This window comes from Schistocerca gregaria, chromosome X (genome assembly GCF_023897955.1).
Source record: "Schistocerca gregaria isolate iqSchGreg1 chromosome X, iqSchGreg1.2, whole genome shotgun sequence".
NCBI classification, from domain to species: domain Eukaryota; kingdom Metazoa; phylum Arthropoda; class Insecta; order Orthoptera; family Acrididae; genus Schistocerca; species Schistocerca gregaria.
The window spans coordinates 864,273,356-864,296,034 of NC_064931.1; the positions used below are offsets into that span (position 1 = coordinate 864,273,356).

The window sequence follows — 22,679 nt, forward strand, 5'->3', positions numbered from 1 at the left end:
TTCTAAAAATCATGCATTTACTATAGAAGTAGTTTGTATCTCGTGAAGAAGCCACTATGCTACTAAGACTGGATAATACTTTGAAATGTTTTACTAAATGTGGAGAATAATTGATATTGGTGAATAATTTGGGACTTTTTCCTTACTTCCCTTTTTATGTAACACTTTTAGGGCCGCTGGATACATGTTCTCTCCCATACAGCAATTAAAAAGGAAGTAATATCCCTTTTAAGCACATCTTAGTAATTACAATGGACACATGATCCCATTCAAATGACTATTTATTCAGTAATAAGTGTACTACTTGGCACATATCCCACCCAATCAACTCTACAATTTTTCAGAGTTCTAAGTGATATATGGTGTGTTGAAGTTTCCTCTATAATATGAGTTGGTTGTTTAATAGGAGAAAAGGGCTTCTTACAAATATTGCACATAACATTTTTTTACTGCATCACTGGTCTACTATTTAATTTATTAGTTTTCATTGACTTAGTGGTTTCATATTTGTCAATTAGTTCACTAGATATTTTTCTTGTATTGCTAAAAGCCCTAATGCTAAGCTGATCACATGTTTCCTAAGAACTGTAATTTCTATCTCAAAGGTTTTTAAAACTTGAGTGTATTTAATAATGAAGGTTCATATTACGTATACTTTAACTACAAAAGGGCAAAGTTTCAGCCTAACATTACTTTTACTTCTACTAGATTTAAAACTTTCTACATTTCTCTGCACATAGCAGTAATCTTCATTTGTCAACACAGTCATCCACAACTCGTTCTTGTCCTGCCCTTTCACCTGCTGAACATAATCCCATTTATTATCTGCTAGAGTATTTTTAAAGGTGTTGATGTCCCTAGCAAAAGGTTATATGTAACCTGTACAGAAACCAGATTGTAGTTATAAGGATCTGGGAACGTGAAAGGGAATCTAACTGAAAATGGACTGAGGCAGGGTTGTAGCCTAGCCTTGACATTATTCAATCTGTCCACTGAACAAGCTGCAAAGAAAAATCTGGAAAAGGATTTAAAGTTCAGGGAAGCAGAATAAACACTGAGGCTTGCCACTTACATTGTAATTCTGTCAGAAACAGCAAAGACTTGGAAGAGCAGTTGACTGGAATATACAGTCTCTCAAAAGGAGGATGTAAGATGAACATCAACAAAAACTAAACAATAGTAATGGGATGTAGTTGATTTAACTCAGGTAATGTTGAAGGAATCAGACTAGGAAACTATACACTAAAAATAGTAGATGAGTTTTGTTACTTGAACAGCAAAATGACTGACATTAGTCAAAGTAGAGACGATATAAAATGCGGACTACCAAGTGTTTTTGGAAGAGAAGAATCTGTTAACATATAATACAAATTTAAGTGTTGGGAAGTCTTTTCTGAAGGTAGTAGTGTGGCATGTAGCCTTGTACAGAAATGAAATGTAGATGCAAACAGTTCATACAAGAGGAGAAGAGAAGCATTTGAAATGTGGTGCTAAATTTTATTTGATTTAATTTATTGTATGGTATACATTGCTATTCTTAGACACCTTATATATAATTTAATTATAAATTGACATCCAGACATTGAATAGAATCGATAGTCTCCTCTGTTGCAGCTTGGAAGCCATTGAAGGTTCCCTTATAAGCCGGAACTGGGCATTCTTCCACAGTGTGCTGGATTGTTTGCATTTTTAGCACTGCAGTTGCAATTGCAATTAGGAGTTGGAATCTTTCCCCATTTGTAGAGGGTGTCAGTACTTCTTCCGTGACCAATGTATATGCAGTTTAAAGCTCTCCAAAATTTGCCTGACTGATTAAAGCTGGGCAGTTTCTCATTTATCATGAAGCTTTGTCATTTTGGTGGGTGTTGTTTCCAGAGATTGTGGATGTCAAAGCTGGAGGTCGTCCTCTCTTTTGCAGGGAGTAGTGGCTGTCTTCTGCACTCCAGGTCAGCTATATCATTATGTATGGGCAGCTGAGGGTTATTAATTACCTCGTTGTGTTGTTTGATGACAGCATTTTTTCACCGTCTCTCTCTTGGTGGTATATGGCTCAGGGTTGGCAGCCACACAGCAGGGGTAGATTTTATTGTGCCACTGATGACATGCATGGTGGTGTTTAATACCACATCAATCCTGTTTGTGTATGGGCTGTTAATCCATACTGAAGCACAGTACTTTGCCACTGAATAGACAAGCCCAATTGCCAATGTGCAGAGCTTGTTTACTGCGGGGACCCAAGCTGTGCCGCACAGTTTATGGATGATGTTTCTTGTCCTCATTTTGCCAGCAGCCTTACTCAGGTGCTCCTTGTAAGAGAGCATCCTGTCCAGTGCAAATCCTAGATATTTTGGGTGGGGTGGTAGTTATTGTTAAGGTGTTTCCTTTCGAAGGTAACATGGAGCTGCAGTCTCCATTTGCAAAAGTAGCCACTTAGTTACTTCAGATCGGAGCAGAGGATGTCTTCAGTGGTCTCAATTGATCTGTGTTGTGCAGCTTGGGCACAGTCACCCAAACTTCATAGACTGTGTGTTTGGAATGTCTGAAATGTGAAGACTGAAGATCAGCAGGGCAAATTTGTGGTAGCTCGTTGTTGTGTACCTTGGTGGAGCTCTTTTTTCCTCCAGTATAAACTTGAAAAGCTCTCCCAGCAAGCAGGTTATCTATCAGTCTGGCAGTATTGCAACATGAAATTATTTGAATTAGTTTGTGCAACAGCTCTTGTCTCCAGACAGTGTCACAGGCTCTGCTCAGATCGGTGAATACAGTTGATATTTTTTGCATCAGGAAAAGCACTTGGTCAGTGCAGCTTCTCTTAGCTCGGAATCCTGCTTGTTCATCTCAGACTGATTCCAGTATTTTTGGGCTCAAGACTATTATACAGGGGTCTCTCGAGCAGCTTACATATGACACTTAGCCGTGTGGTCTATAGCTCTCTGGCTGGTTGTTTGGTTTTCCTGGACTAAGCAGCATGATGATCTTTAAGTTTGTAATTTTCTGCGATATGTTCCTTGTTGTCATTAGATTTGTATAAAACTCTGCAAGCCATTTTTGGGCATATATCCACAGTGAAGAAGGATGGGTGTATTCCATCCAGTCCAGATGCCATTCCTGCCTTGACTGTATTCAGTGCGTCTCTGATTTCAGGAGTGGTTAATTTAGAAGAATATTGACCCATAGATGTGCTGTTGGTCTTAAGGGCACTCTTAGGGAAACTACTTTCACGGCCCATTGTACTTGTATTGTTTTTGACCCTCGGAACTCTTGATGTAGCCTGTATGTGAGCTACAATCCTATTTGCATAAATATCTGCAGAGCTATGATGTAATTTGTTAGCTCCACCTAGTGTTTGGAGGGGGAAATAGGTGTTCTACTAGATGTTTTGAAATCAAGTGACTATGGCTTCAATCCATTTCTCTCGACAAGCATCGTCTAGACCTTGTAGCAGGTCATTAACAATCTTAGGCTCTCCACTCTCAAGAAATCTTTGATACTTGCTTACACACTTTTTACCCCAGCCTGATATATAATGTTTGCAAAACCCCCTTGGGACAGTGGCTTTGTTTGTTTGACTGCCTCAAAGTGACTGTTCTTTAGCACCACACAGGGACATGTGTAGCTTAGGTATGCTACAGACATGGTGCTAAAGAAGAATACTAAAGACTATATGGCTCAATCAGATAATGTACTGAATCAAACTGGGGGAAAAAGATACTTATGGTACAATTTGCCTAAAAGAGCACATCGTGAGGCATCAAGAAATCATCAGTTTGGTAATGGAAGGGAATATGTGTATGGGGAGGGGGTAAAAAATGTAGGACGACACCAAGGCATGAGTAAAGTAAGCAGGTTCAAATGGATGTAGATTTCAATAGTTAGACAGAAATGAAGAGACTTACACAGAACAGACAACTGTAGAGAGCTGCATCAAACAAGTCTGAAGATAAAAACAATATTTGTTATCCAGAGTGTTTTTACTGAGCAATTTTTTCCATTTCTGGCAGCTGCATTTACTTACTCTTGCTCTAACTAACTGACAAAATTTGTTGCAACAATGAACATTAAATTACTGTATTTAACATTACATTCTGTTACAGTTTGTAACAGTTACTCTGATGTCGGAATTTACCACATTCATAAAATTATATTACTTTCATGTATCAAAGAGTTTCATGTAGCCTATATCATTAACATTTGCATCTACACTAGGTCAAATGTAAAAACCAACAATCGTCTTTCACTGCAAGTAAAGTAATTAAGCCCTCAGGCAATAATTCTATCACTACTCTATATGAATATAATACGAGGGTTGGAACTTAAATAGTGGCAACTATTTATTCACAACCGATACAAAAGTTACATGTCCTTCAAAGTAGTCACCAGCATTGTTTAGAACCTGTTGCCAGTGATGTGGAAGGTGTAGTATACCATTAGCAGAGCCTGTTCTGTTGATGGTGCGAATGGCGCGGACTACTGTATGTCGACTCTCTGGAACAGTTCTGAAGCAAATGCCATGAAGTGGTTCCTCCATCTTCGGAATCAAATCAAAGTCATGAGGACTTAAGTGCAGGGAGTGTGGTGGGAAGTATGGTGGATGGTACAGTATTTCCCAGTACCATCAACTGAATAGAGCAGCCACAGTTTGCACTGTATGCGCCCGCGAATTGTCGTGCAAAATGATGGGTGGGTTGTGCAGAAAGTGTTGCTGCTTCTTTTGCAAAGCTGGTCACAAGTGATGCTCCAAAAACACACAGTAATACTGTGCATTAACGATCTGTCATGGGGGACGTAATGCGTTAGGATAACACTATCACAGTTGTACACAAGAATCACAATAACTTTCACCATTCTGGGGCTCTGATGCACTTTTGACTTTCGCGGCGACCCATAATCACACCGTTTGTTGGATTGGCATTTCAGTTTTGGCTCGTACGATGTGGCCAATATCTCATCCAGTGTTACGATATGGCGTAAGAAAGCCTCTCCTTCGTGATCATAGCGCTCCAAGTGCTTCCGAGCAGCGTTGCAACGCATCCAATTCCGCATTTCCATTAAGTCATGGAGAACCCATAGTCATGCAATTTTTCACATGCCCAGGTGTTCCTTCAGGATGCAAAACGCAGTCATATGCGCTAATCTAGTTTCGTGGACAAGCTCACAAATCGTGTGGCATCTATCACTGTCCACTATGCGGCAACAGCATGCACTACTACTTCAGAGACGATAGGACGACCGGCCCAATGCAGTCTGCCACAGTTTGCTGACCTTCATTGAAGGCTTTTACCCAACATGCCACTGTTCTGTATGGCAATGCCAATTCCCGGCATGCCTCTTTAAGACCAATATGACATTGTGGTGCTGTACGACACTCTGGCACATTCAATCTTGATCCAACTCCATTGTTCCTGTTACGAAAACATAGTGACACCATTACGTCATACCGCTTGATAACAAGTGACTGTTTCCCTCGATTGTGCGCATGCCGGTGACGTGGAATGGGCGAGTCCATTTGCTCAGAGGTAAGGTAGGTATGTCAGCAATGTGTGCGATCAGCGACAATAGTAGATGCCATTGCATAGTGTCTCCACAGCAGTTTTGCCACTATTTCAGTTCCAACCAATGTATATGGACAAGAATATGAAGAAAGTCAGTCACGTCTGTTTCTAAGGAATCATCCTGGCATTTCCCGTGAGCAATGTAAGGGAACTGCAGAAAAAACTACATTGGCTCTATGGGGACTTGAAGCACCATTACTCTGAAATGGGAGGCCAGTGTATTAAGGACTGTAATCTTAAACATCAAATGGAGTATGAAAATTAATCAAGAAAAAAATGAAATTATCACTAACAGTCTCAATCCTCAAATGAACTGTTAATTCCCAAGTGAAATTCTAATCAAGCTTTACTGTTTGGTGACAAGCCCATAAGGTCTGGTAAAGTAAATCTTAAGAATAATTCTCAAAACAACAACAGTCATCTCAGACAACAATGGAATGACTCTGGATTAACCCCCTGTGACTTTTGTGAAAAGTTTCAGTTTTGAATAATCTGATGTAAGAAGAATGTCGTGCAATGTTTCAAAAGTGCTTAGAAATGTTGATGTATGGAAAAGTACACAATAATTTGTATAATTTGATTCTGATTTTAACAATTCTTCAAAATCGACTTCTTGTTTAAATAAGTTTACATGGGCTATATGCTGCTGACAATATATACCAACAACATGTCGACCACATGAATTGCAGTCACATGTACCACAACATTACTGGCCTTCCCACTACTGTCCAGAATTTCATATATCTCATAGAAGCACTTTGAAAATTGCCAAAACCCATGCAAATATGAAACTGTGTGTATCAATTACAATCTTATTGCTGATAGCCCATTGGTTTTTTGCTATGACGATTTGTACCTGTTTAAAGTTCACTATTATCACAGTACCGTAAGTATGCAATGCTTTGGCAGAAGGTCAGAAAGATTTCATGAAGGTAAGTTTGAAACATAAAGAAAGTTTGTATTTAGTTTTGTTAACAAGCAAACACCACTGTTTCACAATAGATTCCTGCTTCAGGTATGCTTCGTGATGGTATTAAACTCACGACATCAAATGCAAACCATATTGCTGACAAGGAACCTGCACTTCCACTCTCCTATACAACTATTCTGCCATGCATTTGGCATAGGTTCAAGGACTTCAGAATTTTATGCATGCTTCCTCAAGCGTGACTCCTAGCTCATTGGCAATAGCTTGCCAACTATTTTTTCAGATCTTTATTTTTCTATTCTACATTAATTTTCATGTCCCCAAAACTGGTCCATTTCTCCATTGTCATACACAACACATTTGGGTACATGTATATTTATAAATTTCCAAACAAAAGCAAAATGACATGTGACTGAAGTGCTTTGGGAGAGAAGTCGGAAACAAAGGTGAGAGCAAGAGGGAAGTATTTACAGACAAGGACAGAGATATTGTCCTGCAACGTGAAATAGTCTCCACCCTTTGTGGACAACACCAGCAACACTGCACAGCCATACTGTAAAGCTGTGGTCTATTGCAGCCACATGGCAGCGATGTTGATGGAAATGTTATTGCCCTCAAATATTGTCGTAAAATATGGGGCATCTAAATGCACCTTTATAACAGGACTGATTGCATGGTCATCAATTTTTCCAGTCAAAGCATACTCCACTCAATGATGATGCAGGAGGAACAGTGGAAAATCAATACAACAGTTCACAAATGGAACACTGACACTGAATGTGCATGAGGAGGAAGCAGATGCTTAGCTAATTATTAGTATCAATGTACATAAATTATTTATTATGTTTTTTCCTAGACGATTAGATTGAGGGCCCTGGCAGGAATTTGTTGCAAGCAATGACAAATCGGCCGTCAGTGGTGGTACTTTCTGGTAGTTGAACACAATCTGTGGTGCCTAAACAGGTTTTACTGGTATGACTGAATGTGAAGCATCCATGAGCCAGCTGTCCAGAACAAATATACAGGGACAATAGTTACATTCAATAAATTCACTACACAATAGCTGTTTTGCTAGCCCGAAAACTTCCATACTGCTGCCCCAAAAATTCTTTTTGTTAATAATACAAAATTGATTTACGGTTTATTCCACAGTGCATACACATTATGCACCCAGCAAACACTGCACCACCAATATACTCATGCAATGCAATTACTTTAAGGGAAGGTTGCATTAAACACTATGATCAAATTTCAACTGCCTTATATAAATATCTATAAAAATCTTAGGCAAAAGTATTGAGAAGAGCAACATACAGTTTAATAACCACGTATCCAGCATCGAAAGGCCCACGAAGAAAACAGAATGAATAAGACAGAAACAGTAACCCAACTTCAATCACTTTGCCAAATACTGCATTGGAAAAATGAAAGAAACTGCACCCAACCACCAGTCTTTCCTTCTCATTCCACCCAGTAAGTCTCTCCTGAGCAGGGTTCTGGGTGACATTTACAAACTCTACGTCTTTTCCTAAACCTCACCAGTCCTTTGCTTTCACCCCTCTTCCTTCCCCCTTCACCTTTACTGTCAGAAGAAGCAGTCACTGGCTCTGGAAGTGTGCATACTTTAATACCTTTTGTATGTGTGTTCTCCTGCTGCTGCTTGGTGAGTAGATATTTTATCTATCCAATTACATTATGTAACACCAGAAATGTGAGACACATCAAATTCAGATGGCGTGTCCCACAAGACAAAAATAATCTCCTATAACACATCATACAATAATGCTTCCTGATACAGTTGACACCACACTAGCACTAACACAGTATCAAATGAGCAACACTCTGTAACACATTTAACAATTACATAAATGGTTGTGCAAGTCAGCTACGATGCTGCAAACTGTGTGTACTTCCATGACAGTAGTCAATTTATTTTTATTTTATTTATATGTCAAGTTCTGTAGAACCAAATTGAGGAGCAGATCCCCAAGGTCATGGAATGTGTCAGTACATGAAATTACAACATCAAAGTAATAACAGGTAAAAATAAAATGTTTATGAACCCAAAAAAAGGCAGCCATAAGTTTAAATAAACACAATCAACAATACAACAAGAATCAGCTTAATTTTTCGAGGGACTCTTCGACAGAATAGGAGTGACCCATGAGAAAACTCTTCAGTTTTGATTTGAAAGTGCGTGAATTACTGCTAAGATTTTTGAATTCTAGTGGTAGCTTATATATATAAAATAGAAAGAAACTTCCACATGGGAAAAATATATTAAAAACAAAGATTCCAAGACTTGCCAAGCGGGAAAGCGCCGGTAGATAGGCACAATAAATAAAACATTTGATGTGGTGATTGAAAATGTCTGCTTGTGTCTGTGTATGTGCTGATGGATGTGTGTGTGTGTGCGCAAGTGTACACCTGTCCTTTTTTCCCCCTAAGGGAAGTCTTTCTGCTCCCAGGATTGGAATGACTCCTTACCCTCTCCCTTAAAACCCTTATCCTTTGGTTTTTCCCCTCCTTCCCTCTTTCCTGAAGAAGCAACCGCCGTTTGCGAAAGCTAGAAATTCTGCGTGTGTGTTTGTGCGTTTTATTTTGTCCCTATCTACCAGCGCTTTCCCGCTTGGCAAGTCTTGGAATCTTTGTTTTTAATATATATATATACATATATTAAAAACAAAGATTCCAAGACTTGCCAAGCGGGAAAGCGCCGGCAGACAGGCACATGAACAAAACACACACACAGAATTACGAGCTTTCGCAACTGGCAGTTGCTTCGTCAGGAAAGAGGGAAAAATGAAAGGATGTGGGTTTTAAGGGAGAGGGTAAGGAGTCATTCCAATCCCGGGAGCGGAAAGACTTCCCTTAGGGGAAAAAAAGGACAGGTGTACACTCGCACACACACACACACACCCATCCGCACATACACAGACACAAGCAGACATATTTAAAGGCAAAGAGTTAAGGGCAGAGATGTCAGTCGAGGCGGAAGTACAGAGGCAAAGAAGTTGTTGAAAGACAGGTGAGGTATGAGCGGCGGCAACTTGAAATTAGCGGAGGTTGAGGCCTGGCGGATATCGAGAAGAGAGGATATACTGAAGGGCGAGTTCCCATCTCCGGAGTTCGGATAGGTTGGTGTTGGTGGGAAGTATCCAGATAACTCGGACGGTGTAACACTGTGCCAAGATGTGCTGGCCGTGCATCAAGGCATGTTTAGCCACAGGGTGATCCTCATTACCAACAAACACTGTCTGCCTGTGTCCATTCATGCGAATGGACAGTTTGTTGCTGGTCATTCCCACATAGAAAGCATCACAGTGCAGGCAGGTCAGTTGGTAAATCACGTGGGTGCTTTCACATGTGGCTCTCCCTTTGATCGTGTACACCTTCCGGGTTACAGGACTGGAGTAGGTGGTGGTGGGAGGGTGCATAGGACAGGTTTTACACCGGGGGCGGTTGCAAGGGTAGGAGCCAGAGGGTAGGGGAGGTGGTTTGGGGATTTCATAGGGATGAACCAAGAGGTTACGAAGGTTAGGTGGATGGCGGAAAGACACTCTTGGTGGAGTGGGGAGGATTTCATGAAGGATGGATCTCATTTCGGGGCAGGAATTTAGGAAGTCGTATCCCTGCTGGAGAGCCACATTCAAGGTCTGATCCAGTCCCGGGAAGTATTCTGTTACAAGTGGGGCACTTTTGGGGTTCTTCTGTGAGAGGTTCTGGGTTTGAGGGGATGAGGAAGTGGCTCTGGTTATCTGCTTCTGTACCAGGTTGGGAGGGTAGTTGCGGGATGCGAAAGCTGTTTTCAGGTTGTTGGTGTAATGGTCGAGGGATTCAGGACTGGAGCAGATTCGTTTGCCACGAAAAAAAAAAAAAAAAAATTATATATATATATATAGAGAGAGAGAGAGAGAGAGAGAGAGAGAGAGAGAGAGAGAGATAGAGAGATATGCCAATGTCAAAATACCCAGACTCATGAACAGGGGTCGACAAGAGGTTCGTGAACTTGCACCACTTATTGCCCGAACTGCATGTTTCTGAGCCAAAAATATCCTTTTAGAATGAGAAGAGTTACCCCAAAATATAATACCAAATGACATAAATGAATGAAAATAAGCAAAGTGTTTAATTTTCATGTTGAATGAACACTCACTTCAGATACTGTTCTAATAGTAAAAATGGCAGCATTAAGTCTATGTACAAGATCTTGAACATGGGCTTTCCATGACAGTTTACTACCGATCTGTACACGTAGAAATTTGAACTGTTCAGTTTCACTAATCATATGCCCATTCTGTGAAATTAAAATGCTGGGTTTTGTTGAATTGTGTGTCAGAAACTGTAGAAACTGAGTCTTACTGTGATTTAGCATTAGTTTATTTTCTACAAGCCAAGTCCTTTACTACAAAGCTAGTGTCATCAGCAAACAGAAATATTTTAGAGTTATCCATAAATAGTAGAGGGTATATCATTTGTATAAATAAGGAACAGGAGTGGCCCCAACACTGATCCCTGGGGCACACCCCACATCACAGCCATTCTCAACACTGTGAATAATGACCTTTTGCTATCTGTAAGAGGTGAACCTACTGTGAGCTACACCCCATATTCTATAATGGTCCAACTTCTGGAGCAATATTTTGTGATCAACACAATCAAACACCTTAGTTACATCAAAAAATATGCCTAGCACTCTAAATGTTTTGTTTAAAGCATCCAGTACCTCAAAGAAAAAAGAGACTATAGCATTTTCAGTTGTTAAACAACTTCCAAAGCCGAACTTGCGGAAAACTTTTCTAATTATTGCTGTTCTCAAGACAGACTCTCTAACTACAATGCTGGCAACCAGAAAGTGATAAGCAAAAACGTGATGCCTGTAATTAAAGTTCACTGTGCCCAATCTGATGGAGAAATAAAGTTATTGATTATTGAAGTTCATTAAGCTGAGGATTTAGGATGACGTTGGGGATTCATAGAAAATGCAGTTTACTATAACAATTTTCACTATATTATGAAAACGATGAAGCATAAAGTTTCAGACAAATGTTTGCCCAAGCAATGCTACTATCAGCGATTGTACTATCAGAGCTGTTCAGAGTCTATTGCATGGATCCTATTATCCCTAGATAACAAACTGTACAATAATTGTTATCGATGTAAATGTTCAAAGTGAATACTCACCAAAATTTGATGTTAATACTCATCAAATGCCACGCTAGTAATGGTAGAAGGTATGTCGTGTGGCACCACGTGAAAATACGACATACGCAACTGAGAATAAATCACTGAAGTCATTCTGCAGTTAACGCTTTACCACAATTCGAACTCATTGTTACGTGCATACCGGGTTACATAATACAGTATCCAAGGCTGTTCCTTGCAACAGCACAGACGCGATGCGGCTTCTGACATTGAGTGCGTGCTGATATGAATCTAGAAGAGAACTGGGGCCCGACTATCTTACAGTGCTTTTATTTATATAGGTGCAGTGCGGACTGCCGAAGATGCAGCCAACAACATTTACTTTTCTGGCTAGCCACTGGGGCTAGCAGACCACCACTTCAAGTTACTAAATAATTAATTGCTTCATTCGCTGAAGGACAATGAAGCTCTCAATTTAATTATGCTATCAGCACACAGGTAAGTATCTATAATAAAATTTTGATGTGGCTAGGTTACATACATTTTGTGAGAGAATTATTTTAGTTGCACTGCAAGTAATAGCTGAGCTCTGAACTTGTCCTTTGGAGAGATGCTACAGCTATAGTTTTATAGCTACCTTTTGGGAACTTAATATAGCGTATCTCCATTCTACCTAAATCTAAACATACTAGCTTTAATAATGAGAAAGTTTCTTCCTAGCTTTATCTAATCACTTACTTAATCTATCTTGCTTTCATACTCTTAGGACACAAAAACAGAAAATCATGAATTTCAACCAAAATATTAATATGTGAGATCCAGCATGCTGTTTCCATTAAATTACAATGAAAAAGGAATCCAAATATAAATTTTGAAGATTCTAGCTCCTTCCTGTTGCGCCAATGATTTTTATGTAAAACATCCAAATTTCGAAAACTGTTAAAGTTACTAAACTGAAACTTATCACATTATTATTTTAGCTTCACTCCTGACATGCTATTAACTTTTCAGATCATTTACTTTACTTTTAAGATATTTCACAACATTCGTGATGGCATAGCTAGTTACCGCAGATTAGGCTGGCACACAATGGAAAGCATATGAATTCTATATGGCGTGAGTAGGCTGCTTATCTATAAACTGTACATTTGATAGCAAATCATGTGATACAAATGATCAATTACCCTTACATTACACAGCCTTTTCAGTAACTTTAGCAAACACTGATGGCATAGAAATAGGTCTAAAATTATCTACATTATCCCTTTCTCCCTTTTTATAAAGCAGCTTTACTACTGACTAAGTGTTCAGGAAACTGACCATTCCTAAAGGAAAAATTATGAATATGGCTGAATACAAGGCTAACATGTGCAGCACAATACTTTAATATTCTGCTAGGCGCTCCATCATATCCAGGAGTGTCCTTACTCTCCAGTGATTTAATTATTGACTCAATCTCTCCCTTGTCTGAATCGCAGAGGAGTATTTCAGACATCAATCTTGGGAAAGGCATTTACCAAGAGAATTATACGATTCCCTGTAGAAACTAAATTTTTATTTAATTCACCCGCAATTCTCAGAAAATGATTGTTAAATACTGTACATACATGTGATTTATCAGTAACAGAACTATTTTTACTATGAACTGACTTTAGATCATCGACCTTGTGCTGCTGACCATAAACTTCCTTCACAACTGACCATATGGTTTTAGTTTTATCCTGCGATTTAGCTATTCTATTTGCACACCACATACTCTTTGCCTTCGTAATAATATTTTTAAGCACCTCACAGTACTGTTTGTAATGGGCTACTGTAGCTTGATTGTGACTACTTCCAACATTTTGATATAATTCCCACTTTGTTCTGCATGATATCCTTATCCCACCAGTAGGCCGCCCGGGCTGCCTTTTACTGCTAGTACCCTGTTTAGAATGTTCTAATGGCAAACGACTCTCTAAGAGCACGAGGAATGTTGTGTTAAGAAATGCATTATATTGATCATCTATGTTATTGGCACTATAAACATCCTGCCACTCTTGTTTGACAAGGTTTAGAAAACTCTCTATTGCTGTTGGATAAACTTTCCTATGTATTTTGTAATAATATTGGACATTTGTTTGAGTACAAAAGCCTTTTCATATGAAAATCTGCGCATCATGGTCTGAAGAGCCATTCACCCTTTTACTAACAGAATGCCCATCTACTAATGGAGAATGAATAAAAATATTGTCTATGGCTGTGCTACTGTTCCAAAAAAACAATCTGCATTAGATCATATGAATTTGGGAGATCTACGAACATCCTTTTTTCTTTCACCATCATATACAAAATTTATATTGAAGTCACAACATATAACTAATTTCTGGTACTTCCTATAAATTGAATCAAGAAACCTCTAGCTTGAGCAGAAATGCTGTGAAGTAAGAGTTATGGGACCTATAAACAACAACAATTAGAAGTTTAGTTTCACAAAATTCAACTGCACCTGCAAATCATCCAGATATCTGTTCAGTGCAGTGCTATTATATGTCTATGGGCTCAAATGGAATAATTTTTTTTTGTTTTGTTTTTGAAAAACAGCCAGCTAATGTATTCTGGTGAAGGAAGCCTCTGAATTGTCAAATTATTCAAGTGGTGCTCCAATATACCTATAATTTCAGAGTCAACACCTGTAAGCAATTCACTAACTTTATCTCTAATATCTCTTATATTTTGATGAATTATGCCAATTCCTTCTCTACTTTGAAATATGACGTCCTTTGAAAGTTAGCCCTTAGCTAGGGGGACTTCATTTAAGCAACTACCTGTTGACTTCAATCTAAAAAAGGTACAGCTCTGAACACCAACTACTACATGAATTTTTCCATGAGTGACCCCACCACCACTATCACCTACAAGCTTTGCCAGTCTCTCCTTCTGATACCTACTGAGGTGCAGGCTGTGCCTAGTGAAACCCGATCTTCTGATAGACTCAACGGGCACCAACTGCCAATAACAATGCATGTCTCGAGCTGCTACCAAACCCAGAATATTTAGCATGTATTTTTAAATTGCTATCGAGATGACAGCTACGGCAAAAGTTAAGCATGTGCCTTTCCAAAAGAACGTGAATTTTGCTATAAAACAGAAAATGTGTGAAAACTAAGGATGAAACTAGCAAACTGAATGGATGCACAAGAAGTTTAAGGTTTATAAACGGTACATTAAAAACAGGTATTACCAGATTACAGCACGAAAAAAGTAAACTGAACATGCTAAAATTTGTGTATGGTAGTGTGACACTTATAGAAAAGTGGACATCACCGATTGTGGAAGTCCAGCACGCAATTCTCATGAACGATGTGAAAAGGAAAAGGATAATGTGACTAAGGTAGAAGACGTTATACTGACACACATAAATAAGAAATTAAGCACGAATGGAAAAATGCAAATTTGCTGACCCAAAGTTATGTTTAAGTGTTTATTGAAACAAATCAAACAATCTTTGCCAGAAGATTATGGGTACGAAACTCACTGAAACGTTGCGACAAGACGACGCCACGACTCGGCTGATAACCTGAGAAGAATTCATCAGTGGAATACGCTGAGAAAGACTGCAATCGCATAAATCAAAATGACTTAAAAACTGAACTTCAATAATAGCAAACTGTTTATGCTTTCATACAGTCATGATCATGGACTTGCAAATAAACTAAAAGAAAAAACTAATAAATGTTTATGTGGTACAAGAAAGCTGGGGGAACCAGTCAGTGGCATTAAAAAGATGATGCATCTGCAGAAGTAAAAATACCTACCATGACCTTGAGACACAGTCATGTATTTATACAGAAAGACAAAGTGCCAATAATCAGTTTGCTAAAATCTGCACACATTTTAAAAACTTGAAATGCTGCTGTGAGTAATACAGGATGCAATATTCCACACACAACACAGACTACGCCTGAACAGCTTGGGAGAAGAATATCTGGATTACATAAAAACCAGGGGAGGGGGAAACCCCCCCCCCCCCCCCCCCACACACACACACTAATGTAACTCCAAAACTAAAATGATAACTGCAACATCATCACCAGGCACAACAAAAATACCTCAAAATGAAATAGAAGTGAGAACCACCATTAGTGTCAGCAAAAAAGGCAAGGAGCCAACAGAAACAACAATGGATAGTGAGATGAATGACAAGACAATGGTAGCTCCTCATCATTCAAATGACTTTTTTTGTTGAAGACAAGAAAAACAAAACTACTTCAAGGTAAGCAGTGCACCGTATAAAGGGAGGTATTACATATGAAGTAAGAAGTTACATTAGTTCATTAAGTGAGGAAAAGACATGTAGAGATATCAACTATAGAGATAAGCAACCACTGTGTTTCGAAGATTAACTATACTATTTATTTATAACTCTCTTGCAGATGAAAGATTAGAGGGTGGTTTGATTAGTCCAGTAAAAAAGAACAAAACTTCGTTTTTCATAAACAACTCACATTATTGCTCAACAGTCTCCTTTGATGGTTATACACACTTGCACAAGTGACCCTCCAGCTTTTGCATCCAATTGGAAAAATACTTTCTGTCAAACTCTGCAAAATACTCTATATATATATATACTAAGATGGTATCTGTTCTTTCGGACAGATACCATCTTAATATATATATAGTTAAGGCTTACCGGCCACTTGACCATCTTCTTCTTCTGTGCGAATGCACAAACAGTGCCCGAACTCTTACGGGAATCGGCAACGCGCCGCAAGCAATGAGTATAATGAGCGGGGGCACTACAAATGTAGTGCGGGACAATACGTGGAGAATGTGGATTTCGCGGGAGGCATGCCAGGGATAAATCCCAGCAGTTGCACTATCCTCTCTGTCCTCGGTGGCTCAGATGGATAGAGTGTCTGCCATGTAAGCAAGAGATCCCGAGTTCGAGTCGCGGTCGGGGCACACATTTTCATCTGTCCCCGTTGACATATGTCAATGCCTGTAAGCAGCTAAAATACTCTTTGACTGCAACTCACTTCTTCATTCAATGAAAATCAACCAATGGAAAATCCAGGATGAAGAGTAACAATATTATGAGAATGAAAGTTGCTACTCACCATACAGCGGAGATGCTGAGTCACAAAAAGACTGTCACAAATAAAGCTTTTGGCCATAAAGGCCTTCGTCACCCGCCCGCTTAGGCGTGCGGTCTACCACACTGCTTTCCGGACAGAAAGGCGTGCCAGGCCCCGGCATGAATCCACCTGGCGGATTAGTGTTGAGGTCCAGTGTGCCGGCCAGTCTGTGGATGGTTTTTAAGGTGGTTTTCCATCTGCGTCAGAGAATGTGGGCTGGTTCCCCTTATTCCGCCTCAGTTACACTATGGCGGCGATTGCAGCGCAAACACTTTCTCCACATACACCGTAATTACTCTACTACACAAAAATTGGGGTTACACTCGTCTGGTATGAGACGTTCCCAGGGGGGCGTCCACTGTGGGCCGAACTGCACAATAACCATAGGTTTGGTGTGGGGCGGCAGTAGTGTGAGTGGACTGCTGTGGCCTGTTGTGGGGTTGTGAACCACTGAGGGCTACGGCGGGGACGAAGCCTCTCTGTCTTTTCTAGGATCGCAGTTCAATACGGTAATACAAGGCCTTCATTAACAATAGACAACGCGCGCGCGCCCACACACACACACACACACACACACACACACACACACACACACACACACACACACACACACAGTCTCAGGCAACTGAAACCCCACTTAATGGCTGAAAACTATTTGTGACAGCCTTTTTGTGGTGCCTCAGCATCTCCACTATATGGTGAGTAGCAACTTTCCTTTCATAATCTCATTACATTCAAAGAAAACTGTTTCCCCGCATTCCAAAGTTTCTAGTAATGGAACAGGAAGTAGTCAGTTGAGTTTAAATCTGGTGAATAGGGTGGATGAGGAACCAATGCAAAACCCAACTGATGTACTTATGCCATTATCGTCACTGATGTGTGTGATGATGCATTATCTTCGTGAAAGAACACTGTTTCATGCCAACCTCAGTCTTTTTCCAGCCAACACTAGTTTCAGATGATACAGCATAATAGTGTCTGGTTATGTTTCTGCCTTTTTACTATTAATCTACGAGGATTATTCCCAGGGAATCCATCCTGGATTTTCCACTGTTTGTACTTTGAATAACAAGTTTATAATGACAATATTCCCCTCAATGTCAATGTGTGTCAAGATAGGTTCAATGAATTCACTCCTTTACACAAAGCAGACTTACCAAAGCAACACAAAAGCAATAATTACACACACACACACACACACACACACACACACACACACTTATGCACGTAGTATTACTTCATGCATTATTTATTCTATGATAAACTCACGCAATTTTTTATGCAGCAATGAGCTGTATTTGCTTTCCGATTTCTTTCCCTTATAGCCTTTTTTCAAATTTGTTGTCAGCGAAGTTTCCGAAGAAACACTTGCAGCACTACTGATGCTGCTCACACTACCAGGTTCTGAAATATAAGAAATGTACACTAGTGTTGAGACTTTTTTTTAACACAATGTACTAAAAATAACGGGGGGGGGGGGGGGGGGGGGAGGGAGGGAGGGAGGGAGAGGGAGGGAGGGAGGGAGAGAGAGAGAGAGAGAGAGAGAGAGAGAGAGAGAGAGAGAGAGAGATGGTAAGGGTACAGGCAGCAGGCAGTGGGAATAGGTTGAAGTATAGGAAAGACTAGTGCCAGTTGCTGAATGTTGTTAAGAATTAAAGACATAAATGTCATCTACCTCTATTTCTAAAAACATTTGATCTCTGCAATAACTTAACTAAAAGTATTCTCTGCATAGCTTGGAGAGAATTTAAGGTAACAGAATTTTGCGAGTTCAGTCTGTTGCACAAGCTAAATGATGAATGCCTACACAATTTCACTGTGTTAACAACTGAATAATTTTGTACGCAAATTTTAAAATAAGTAAAAAAAACTGGAACAAAATAAATTCTCCTTCCTAATCTCACAAGTGTGGGCAATAATACATATACAGTTACTGAGTAACTTAGATTTCTCAACAAAATGACAGGAGCAACACTGATCCATATGCCAAGAAACCAGAAATAGATACGATTCAAATAAGTGTACAAAGTAGTAGTTTATTCCAACTTTTTTAATTCACTGAAGGCAGTTTCTTGGATTAATTAGGAATGAGCCAATTATTTTCAGATTATTAAATAGCCACTCAACAAGTGATTAGATAAACAGTGTGGGAGGCAGACAAGTGAGTAATGTACAATAGCCCGATACTGTCCAACATTAAATGAGAGCTTACCAGCCTGAACTCAAGGTGGTGCTGCTGCTATCAATATGAAATGTGTAAGTTCAAATTTCTTTCACGTCCATAATATCACAACAAAAATTAAAACAGATACTTTAAATTTCTATTTATCTGTTTTGTTAAGTGGAGCACTCAAATGGCTTGCTCTGCAAATTCTGTGGCTTTACGTATACTCCAAAAACCCTGATTACTTGAAACTCTGAAGTATCCTCCCTCCCCAACTACAAGTACAGGTAAACTAAAAACGAGATATAAATACCTGAAAATCATGACTTTTAGCTAGAAGGCTGGAAAAATAGCAGATATACCTCTGAGAAGAACTGGAACAAAACCTTTAATTTACACACTATACAACAGCAACAATATTCCACCAGAACACACTAAATTGAGGACGGCAAGAAATCATTGCTATTATTCACGAGACGAAGAATCGGGCAAGGATTGGGAGATGTTCCCAAAAGCTCGTACCTTGTATATGCTCAGTGTAATTTTGAAAGCTTTCTCAATAAAAGCTAGGTAAGACAGGTTCAGCTGCCCACTGCAATGTCAAGTTATCAATTTACGAAATTAATTACTAATAATACGAGTAACCAACAGCACATACACAGCTTTGTAAAGGATCTCTACCACAAATTCAGCATTACTAAAGACGACATTACATATAACTGAATGTAATGTAGAGAGCATAAATGAGAGAAATTTTCTAAATGACTTGATTGTATTAACAGTCACAAGTGAATTTTCTATTTCCTGCCATCAAATGACATTCCATTGTTTGCCAATTGCTACTGGTGTTTTATTGATCTCCATTGTTTTGACAACTTATGTATTTAAATTTGTTAAATAACTTCCATAATCACAGATACTTGAAAACGAAGTAGTGGAGTGACTTGTAGAAAAAGATGGAAGAAAGTAAGTGAGGCATTTTCCCAAACATGACAATTGGATTCATCTTTCACGAAGTCCGGTGCCAGTAATGAGAACCGGCTATCGTGTAAGATTATATTCCGTAATCACAGCTCGTAATGGATACCTCAAAGCTGACGACTCGTATTGAACACTCCTCTTGACCCGACCTCTGTAGTATAAATACCAACTCACACTTGTACAGACTTTGTAACAGATGTTTTGTCACCAGTAAAAGCCTCTGCAATCCACACAGCACTTTTACTACTATCCTCTGCAATGACTTTAATCTTTTAAGATTTCTGCACTTAATTCTTTCAAGACATTATCTCACCTGGAGGGAAGGAAGGAAGGAAGGGAAGAATGAACAACCCACAAGCACGAGAGGCGCCGATCATAATATCTTACTCGATAGCTAAACTCTTGAGACATTCTAACCACCTCAAGAGATGTGAGTATTAGAAATGTTTCATTTCCAAAGTACAGCACACTGACTGTTTAAAATGATATTTTCCATTCATGTGCTGTGACATTCAAAACATTAACTTTTACTCTACATTTACACTGAGTAGCAGGGTTTGTGACTCAGTCTATTACTTTATTGTGCAAGAAGTCAAACCATCTTATCATTCCCATTTTACTCTGCAACCATGGAATAACTTGTATATCTTCTTGACAGTCATGGTGCATGACATAAAACTGCCTTGCAATAATACAATGAAGCTCCAATGAAACTGGTATAGGCATGCGTATTCAAATACAGAGATATTTCAACTGGCAGAATACGGTACTGCGATCAGCAGTGCCTATATAAGACCAAGTCTCTGGCACAGTTGTTAGATTGGATACTGCTGCTACAATGGCAGGTTATCAAGATTTAAGTGACTCAGAACAATGTGTTACAGTCAGCGCATGAGCAATGGGACACAGCATCTCCAAGATAGCAATGAAGAGGGGATTTTCCTGTACAACCATTTCATGAGCATACCACGAATATGCGAATGCAGTCTTTCTCGGCATATCCCACTGATAAATTCTTCTCGGGTCATCACTTCTGACAAAGTGTCTGAAGATGATGGGTACAAAACTTATTGAAACGTTGCGACAAGACGACGCCACCACTTGGCTGATAACCCAAGAAGAATTCATCGTACCATGAATATCAGGAATCCGGTAAAACATCATACCTCCAACATCACCAGGAGAAGATCTTGCAAGAACAGAACCAATAACAAATGAAGAAAATCATTCAAAATGACGAAAGTGCAACTCTTCTGCAAATTGCTGTAAATTTCAATACTGTGCCATCAAAAAGCGCCAGTGTGCGAACCATTCAATGAAACATCATTGATATGGGCTTTTGGAGCTTAAGGCCCACTCACGTACCCTCGAGTTGTTTCAAATTGTACTGAGCAGATGGACATGCACAGGTATGGAAACAACCTCGTGAATCCAAGGACCCTGCATGTCAGCAGGGGACAGTTCAAGTTGGTGGTGTATGCAGTTGGAGTGATGTGGAACTCCTGATACATCTAGATATCACTATGACAGGTGACATCCTGTTTTTATCACCTGCATCCATTCATGTTCATTTTGCATTCCGACAGACTTGGGCAATTCCTGTAGGACAATGCAACACCCCACAAATCTAGAATTTCTACAGAGTGGCTCCAGGAACATTCTTCTGAGTTGAAACACTACCGCTGGCCACCAAACTCCCCACACACAAACATTACTGAGCATATCTGGGATGCCTTGCAACACGCTGTTCAGAAGAGATCTCCACCCCTTTGTACTTTTACAGATTTATGGACAGCCCTGCAGGATTCATGGAGTCAGTTCCCTCCAACACTACTTCAGACATTAGTCGAGTCCATGCCACATCATTTTGTGGTACTTCTGCACGCTCACCAGGGCCCTACATGATATTAGGCAGGTGCACCAGTTTCTTTGGCTTTTAGGTGTATTTAGGAAGATACCAAATGAGATTAAATACTATCAGAATCATGAGCAGGCTAAAAATTCATGTAACATTTCTGATGACAAAAAGTGGAAAACAGAAGGCAAAAATGATTCAGAACAGTTAAAAATAAGCAAGTACAAGTAACGAAGATCGACACCTTTTATTTGGCGAGTGAAACAGTGCAACTTTCATGCTTATTGAAGTCAAAGAAAGTGATCTCAAAAATTTCAGCATTGGCTTGAGGATTCCCTAATGGAAAATTTTATGTTATCAATGATACATTATAACAGTCAACAGTTTGCAACTAAAGTTTCTCTAGGGAACAGGACATTACTGACTGGCTAAAATGGAAGAATATTTGGATTCTAGACAACATGGGTAAATTGGTGGGATTTGTGAATATGGAAATGGAATTCTAAGGCTGCCACTACATCTACATCTATACTCTGCAAACCACTGAAGTGCATGGCAGAGGGTATGTCACATTGTATCATTTATTATGGTTTCTTCCTGTTCCATTCAGTATGGAGTGCAGGAAGAATGATTGATTGAATGCCTCTGTTGATGCTGTAATTATTCTAGTCTCGTCCTCATGATCCCTATACAAGTGATATGTAGGAGATTATGGTATATTCCTATGAGTCATCATTTCAAGCTGGTTCTTGAAACTTCATTAGCAGACCTTTCATGGGATAGTTTAAGTCTCTCTTCAAGTCAGGCAGTTCAGTTTCTTCAGCATCTCTGTGACACTATCCATGGGTCAAATGAACCTCTGACCATTCTTGCTGCCCTTCTCTGTATAGGTTCATGATGAATGGTTTGTGGGGCGCGGTTATCAGCGCCCATACAA

General features: G+C 39.5%; 1 protein-coding gene across 2 annotated transcripts in view; it reads right to left on the reverse strand.

Moving 5' to 3' along the window:
• The window catches only part of LOC126298368 (biogenesis of lysosome-related organelles complex 1 subunit 3), a 52,658-nt gene that overhangs the window by 15,888 nt on the left and 14,091 nt on the right, over positions 1-22,679 (reverse strand). For both annotated transcript variants that reach the window (XM_049989669.1, XM_049989670.1), the window contains exon 3: positions 18,012-18,146. In XM_049989669.1, the coding sequence (XP_049845626.1) occupies positions 18,012-18,146 (135 nt within the window). The remainder of the gene's footprint in view (positions 1-18,011; positions 18,147-22,679) is intronic.